This window comes from Hydractinia symbiolongicarpus, chromosome 12 (genome assembly GCF_029227915.1).
Source record: "Hydractinia symbiolongicarpus strain clone_291-10 chromosome 12, HSymV2.1, whole genome shotgun sequence".
Taxonomy (NCBI): Eukaryota; Metazoa; Cnidaria; class Hydrozoa; order Anthoathecata; family Hydractiniidae; genus Hydractinia; species Hydractinia symbiolongicarpus.
In genome coordinates, this window is record NC_079886.1 from 16,012,092 (window position 1) to 16,019,472 (window position 7,381).

At 32.8% G+C, this 7,381-nt stretch overlaps 1 protein-coding gene across 2 annotated transcripts in view; it reads left to right on the plus strand.

The window, feature by feature from the left end:
• The window catches only part of LOC130622660 (dual 3',5'-cyclic-AMP and -GMP phosphodiesterase 11A-like), a 17,808-nt gene extending 12,570 nt beyond the window's left edge, over nucleotides 1-5,238 (plus strand). For both annotated transcript variants that reach the window (XM_057438148.1, XM_057438149.1), the window contains 9 exons: nucleotides 147-293; nucleotides 831-938; nucleotides 1,150-1,259; nucleotides 1,529-1,616; nucleotides 1,945-2,045; nucleotides 3,226-3,367; nucleotides 3,550-3,624; nucleotides 4,159-4,242; nucleotides 4,565-5,238. In XM_057438148.1, the coding sequence (XP_057294131.1) occupies nucleotides 147-293; nucleotides 831-938; nucleotides 1,150-1,259; nucleotides 1,529-1,616; nucleotides 1,945-2,045; nucleotides 3,226-3,367; nucleotides 3,550-3,624; nucleotides 4,159-4,242; nucleotides 4,565-4,732 (1,023 nt within the window). In that variant the 3' untranslated portion in view covers nucleotides 4,733-5,238. The remainder of the gene's footprint in view (nucleotides 1-146; nucleotides 294-830; nucleotides 939-1,149; nucleotides 1,260-1,528; nucleotides 1,617-1,944; nucleotides 2,046-3,225; nucleotides 3,368-3,549; nucleotides 3,625-4,158; nucleotides 4,243-4,564) is intronic.
• Nucleotides 5,239-7,381: the final 2,143 nt, after the last annotated feature.

Sequence of the window (7,381 nt, forward strand, 5' to 3'; positions counted from 1 at the left end):
TAAAAGTGCATTAAAAGAGCAGTTTTAAGTTTTAAAAGCAACACTGCCCACATACAAATGTATTGCTAGAAAGTTATTTTTGGAGAAAAATTGGCGCCAGGTCATGTAAAGAAAAAAACAAATCTTAACACTTCTTGTTATTTTAGTTCTCTGTAATACCATCATGCAGTGCGTTTCACCTGACAAGTTTGACGTTCGACGATTTTTCTTTACTTGATCATGAAATGTTGACAGCCTCAATACGAATGTTTATGGAGTTTGGTTTTTTGAAGAAATACCAGATCGAATATGAAGTAATTCATTTACTTTATTTGATGTCAAAATGAAATATATATTTTTGTATTTCTAAAGGGGTCACGGTTGAGTAAATTTTAGATTTGTTTTCAATGTCTACTCAGATTCATCCAATTCTATTGTTTTTATTTTTAAAGACACGAACGAAAGGGAAGATAGAAATGGCAAAATAAAACACTTTTGTTCTGCATCTTTAGTACGCCATGTTTTGTAATATTTCTGCTTATACCGAATGTCAATGCTTATTACATGTTTTTAAATTTCCCCTGCAACAATTCCACTTTACCATTTTATCCTCGTCATCTTATGTCAGCACGATCATTTTTTTAGAATTTCGGACTTTTATGTGCCCCGACGAGGGTTTTCGTATTTGTAGGCGGGCTAGGGAATGCCACTAACTCTAAATGCTCTCTTCCTGTTCTACTCGTATGCAAAGGTCTTGCGACCTGCTGGCTGCAGAGTATTGAGAATTTGACTTTTTTTAAAAAATGACAAAAAAACTGTCTTTGTTTCAAAATATTTGTACCCGATTTTAGGTGTTATGCAGATTTTTAATTACGGTGAAAAACAATTACAGACGAGTCATCTATCATAACTGGAGACATGCTTTCAATGTAACACAGTCCATGTTTGCTGTTCTAACGGTAAGATTTTGTACTTTAAGTTGATAACCGTAATCAACAAATTAGTTATCTTGTGTGACTGAACTATGACAATATGTAGCATGTTTTGTCTAGGTTTCATCGAAATAAGGTCCTAAAACTCTGACAAAAAAAAGACTTGTGACTTTTTAGAATTCTCATGCCATTTTGTCTGTGGCGCGGATGTCTATGTCTTGTTTTTTTGTTGTTGCAGACTGGACAGGTCAGTGAGCAATTAAGCTCAAGTGAATGCTTAGCTTTGCTGGTCGGATGTTTATGCCATGATTTGGATCATCGAGGTACTAACAATGAATTTCAAATGAAGTAAGTTTAATCGTTTATATCAAATCAAAAGGTGAAAAAGATTTTTGAAGATCCTCTAATTTCGTCAAAGCACTTTTGGGTGTGCAGTCCGCAATCCAAGACTTCATCCATTAAATGTGCAGTCTTTGTCAAGGTGTGGTGTTCATTCCACACAACTGGATGAAACTCACCTGCTTTAAAAATAATTCAAGATAGGTGCTAACTAACAGAGTTTTAGAAATGTTACAACCACCACCTTCTTGTTATTACAAACTTAATTTTGTACATAGGACCGACTCACCATTGGCCAAATTGTATGGTACATCTACGATGGAACATCATCACTTTAACAGAGCAATCATGATATTAAATAGTGAAGTAAGGCTACTCAATATAATTCTTAGTTTTAGGTTTTGTTTTCACAGCAATCGGTCTTGTTGTTCTACACATTTACTTAGGTTTTACTGACTAAATGTTAGAAAATATATCACTCAATTGGGCAGTAATAGAATGTCTTATAATTCCAGATAAGACAAGCTTAATGTTCTGTAAAACCTTGTTCACAGCTTTCTAATTTACTTTTTTGAATAATTGAGAATGCGTCTTACATGCTAATCTGTCTTGTAGCAAACATTTCTTTTGTTTCCTTTAATTAGAATTATTCTAACCTGTAAAAAGAAAATTAATAATGTTTTTTTTTTCACAGGGAAACAATGTTTTTGGACATTTGCAATCTGAGGAATACCGGAAGATTATGAAACTCATTAAGCATGCAATATTAGCAACAGATTTGTCCAACTACATCAGGTAGCAATTTTTTTGTACACAGTTTTTCTTCATGAATTTACGGATTTTTGAGCTTTGATTGTAAAATTTAACATACTCAGGAGCGTAGCTGGTGTTATTTTAATATGTGTTTCTAAAAATTTCACACGGCAAATAGCTATTGACGATATAACTGCACCCCCTTAAAATCGTCGGTGAATAATTTGGACCGTTGTTAGTCAGTCCAAATCTTTCGCTTCTTTTGGTCAGACGCTTAATCAATCTATTATAAATTTACAACTAAAAAGATTTTTGACATGGATTCCCTATTACGTTTGGGCTTTATAGGCATATGGGCATCTCTCTCTTTCAAGTACGAACTCAATAAAGCTGAGAGAATGACAACTAGCAACAATTTAGCATAAACCAAAGAAAATAATATAAATGAAACCTCCTTAAAGCGGACACTTAAGGGACAAGAGATCTTTTCCGCTTTAGAGAGATGTCCTCCCTGGAGAGGTTTTTCGTAACCGTGCGGGACCTGGAAGAAGTGTCTGTTTTAAAGAGCTGTGCGCTTTAGACTGTTCGTTTTGGAGAGGTTTTGTTATAAGGGTTTATTAGGAGATCCAAGACAATTTTTTTTTCCGTCTTAAAAAGGTGTCCGCTTTAGGAGGTTCCACTGTAGTATAAATCTTATTAGCTGTAATATCATCTTTGCAATGACATTATCAAAATGTTATTAAAGCCAAAAGATAATGTTGTGCTAAAAGTATGATTGAAGAGGTCTAAGGTTTTATATTTTATATTGTTTCTTGGACCTAGCTAAATTAATGTTCCTTCATACATCTTTTTTATTAATGATACCAGAAAATGTATCAAAAATTTTCTTTAGTTGCCAATATAAATCAAATAATTACGAAACTGATATTTTCAGGCAATGTCTATTATAATGCAATCTAGCGGGTGTTAAGTGCCAAAAATTTTCAAGAAACAAAATGTGCAAAAAGCTTTAAAGTAAGAAGCAACATGTCGAATGTAACGCGTTCAGTTATTATACACCATAAAATTTTGCTACTAAACATAAAATTGCTCTGTTATAACGTGCAAATCTAAAACCAACAAGCCATAAACTTTCTTACTAACGCATCCTAATGTATAACAAAATCCATAAAAAAGGTCTTCTTCCATGTTTTACATCTAAGTTTACAAACATTTATTTTAGACAACGTCAAACATTCTCCACTGCTATAAAAACCCATTCATTTGATACAAGTAAACCTGAAAACAGAGCGATGTTACGTAGCATGCTGATGACTGCTTGTGATTTAAGTGGAATTACAAAACCATGGGATATACAAAAACGGGTAGGTGAATTATAGTGCCATTGAGTTTCGTTTGATGTCAATCCGTAATTTACGATAGCTGAAATTTGCCTTGAGCAAGATTAAAACTGTTACCCAATCAAATTAAAGAGAGCGCACTATGGTTTTCTACACAGGAGACAGGTTGCTGTTTAATTTCATAATAAACAATTTTAATTTTTCAGGTGGTACACCTAGTAACAAGTGAGTTCTTTCATCAAGGGGATATCGAAAGAGACAAACTGAATGTTGAACCGAAAGTATGTTTATGCTTGTTGTTGCAGAAAATTCTTCCTTCCTGCGGTCAGCATCATTTTCAGCAGTGTATTTTGCTCAGCTTTTTTTTTTAAAAAAATAAAAGATTTACAATAATTTTATTATTTCCACTGACGTAACAATTTAAATTTTTCAACTTATGTTGCCACTGGCTATTGCCACTGCAACGTTTGTCTAGCGTCCAGATACTACTATGGCAACGACTTTTGTCAATTCATGCCGTAAGAAAGTAATTTAAAATACATCTATGGTTCAGATTCAGGCTGGGTATATATACATATTATTGAAATTTGTTTACTTAAGAAAAACAGGCAAAGCCGAAGCAAATAACAGCAACAAAATTCTAGTGTCAAAAAATGTTAGTTAGGAAGCATTTAACGAAACTTTCTATTTTTTCGGGTAGTACTGAATAAGCACTGTTTATAGACATCATATTATCAAATTGAATGCGTGTTACGAATGCTTTTTTAAAGATGTATTATTCAGATTTTTAAGTTAAGTGTGTTTAATGTCTTTAGCAAATGATGGATCGGAAGTACATTCTGCAGTTACCAAAATTACAAGTACAATTTTTTCAGATGATGGGAGTACCAGTGTATCAGGTGGGGATTTCATGTTGTTTGTGTTGCCAAATTTTATCTTCTTAAACAAAAGTATTTGGTCTGGCCTGCACGGTAAATCGTTAAACGCAACAACCCTAGGGTCAATATGGGCAATTTAGGTAGAATAAACTACGCATTTATCAAATCCAAATATATGTGCTGAGAATAGACAAACTATATGCAGCATTAAAATTAAGAAATCTGAAATTTCGCTACGCCCTCGGTTGCGATATTGCAAAGCTTGCGATAATCCTATTTTTTTGTCTTACCCTGAAAAGAAGGTGATAGCAGGGGAAATATTATAAATGTTTTTCTTTTTCAGATTTTGTCAGAATTTAATAAAAATTTGGCAGTTTTGGCGGAAGGTGCAAAGAAAAACAAAGACAAATGGCAAGAACTTAGTGCTCAAATCGAGCAAGGTCACGTGGACCCTGATATTGAACCTGTTTTGCATCCTGTGAAAAATGAAGATGAGATATTCTACGCATGACGTTTATAATGGTAGCTTTGAAACAGAGTGTAGTTATGTTGATGCGTGCAAAACATTTGTGTTTAGGTGTTCATCTCAGCGATTCATAATTAGCCTACAGTTGTAACGTATATGTTTTTAAAGTGCTATAGACAGGCGTTTATTTCAAATCCCTCTTTACTGATTTGTAATAAAATTTCTAAAAAAAAAATATTAAAAAACACATTTAAATGTTTCCAAGCGATTCTTCTCATTTATCTATACCCGTATTCTATCTGTATGTGCGCAAAAAATAATTTGTTCTATAAACACTAAATTGCAAATGCGATATATTTTTAGCGACTTTGTTGCGACGGACAAAATCCCATGGATTTTCTATGGGCTTACGACAAATCTTATTTATTTTTGATATTTTTCTGTCTTTAAGTTCTCATGTAATTAACGACTAAGTATTTATTATGAAACAAATAGTATTCTATATATGTATGTATCATCTGATTAGTTAACAGAAATTGCGGTTAATTATACTCCTTATGTTTTTGTTTTAATGCAAATTTGCTTTTTGGAGAGGGCTATGTAGAGGAAATTAAAATAAATGGAGTTAATGAGTATGTTTAACAGATGCCTACAGCCAACTGGCACTATCTTATTTACTTAGATCCTCCTAAAACCCTCTAAATTTGGTCAAATGTTTTACAATTTTGAAAATTCTCCCAGAATTTTAACTTGCTATTTTTATTTCATCTTTTTTAGGGGTCACAACTAACTATATGATTTGCCACCCCTAAAAATGATAAAATGTAAACTTCAATTCTTTTTCGTTTGGTCACCCTGTCAATACAACTACCAAACTACTGAAATACTGATTAAAACGTCGTAAAGATTCTTTGCGTCAAGTAAGTTAATATTATATATAATTAAATTAATACCAATGGTATAACAGTAAAGATTCATGGTTAAATTATTTGAAAATACTTTACAATGATCCATTTAATTTATAGAAAAGATTTAATACGCTGTCTGATATGTCATAACTTAATATAAGCTTATAAAAGCTCATTAAAACCTCGCAATACACGTTTTATATAAAATATGGATTTGGATTGCGGTTTTGTCATAGATTCGGTAATAAACGTTATTCGAGTCTAGTTTTTTTGCTGGCGCTTGGCTGACAAGAACACTCTTTAGCAGAGTATAAAAAATAAGTAGTAGTTATCGCACAATGCCGAGAAAAATATCGGAAATATTTTTTTGAGTTTTTATGTTCACGTTTACATATACGAGAAATAAAAAAAATAACTAGTTTATCAAATAAACCGACGCACTTACTTAAAGTAGTAACTACCTAGACTTTGTGCTCACCCCGACTTTGTGCTCAATGGTTGATTGCAATTCAGGGTTTCTTATGAGGTGGATTTGAATATTAGGGATTAGCTCTGACATTTGTTTGCGTGCCAGCTTTTGTCTGAGAGAAACTGAATTTGATATGCTTGAAGAAAGCTTAGCTAACCAGAAAGAGAAAACACCTGAAACCACCTTAACCCAATTCAACTTAATTCCGACCCTCCACCAGGGGATAATAACACAACTGAATAACTAATATTACTGTGGATAATTAATACCGTTAAAAGCCTTCTTGTGGAACTTTTTTATATACATAAATAATGTTAAAATAATAAAATAGAAATTTGTAAATATATTTAAAAACAAATAAAAATATATATGAACAGATAGATCTACCAGCTCAAACTTAGTGTCGATTCTCAAAACTGAGTTACCTAATACACAAAATCTTCTAATGTTATTTAACATTTCAGGTTGGTAATTACAGGCAATGTAATCTTGTGGCATAAAAACAGTTGTTTTCATCATACTTTTACTTGAGTTGTGACATCATATGTAAGTCCTTCAGACATACAAGCTATTTTGTTAACATTGTCCTCAGCACTATGGAAGTATTTTCGACTGTCAATGAACTTTGGATTTGAGATATTCTTACTAGTAGCTTTTGTAGAGTTTCCATGCCTTGATGAAATAAATCCTTCGTCAGAACATTCAGCCCACCTGTGTATTATCATATAATATGGCTCTACATCTTTATTCAATAAACGACGTACAGTTGTTTTTGTTCTGAAAAAGGACTTATTGACATTTATGGGCGGTTCTGCAAGTTTGATCCTGATAAACAAAGTATTATTTGCACAGCCTCTAGCTAAGTAAACTCCATTATCATCAGAAGAAGCAGAAGCGATTGATATTATTCGGGAATCAAGAATAAACACTTTATCTTCTCTAACAGCACTTTGTTTATGTTTTAAATCCATGTCTCTGGAAAGTTAAAAAGCACGTTCAAAATAACATCACACTTTTCAACATTTTCTTCCAAGGCATTTTCTCCATCAAATGGTGGTGGTATTTCCCTAAAAATGAAAGGAAGATATTTAATAAAGATCTTCAGGATATAAATCCTGCTGAAATCACAATAGCCACCAAACATATTTATACGATGGCCCCTATGGCTCACTTCTCTTCCAAATCAAAAAAACTTCTCTTCTATATAACGAAACACTTCTCTTCTGTATTTTGACACTTCTCTTCAGTGTTTTGACACTTCTCTTCTACACTTAACACTTCTCTGCATGTGGCTCTTTACAACTTGAATTCTAAAAT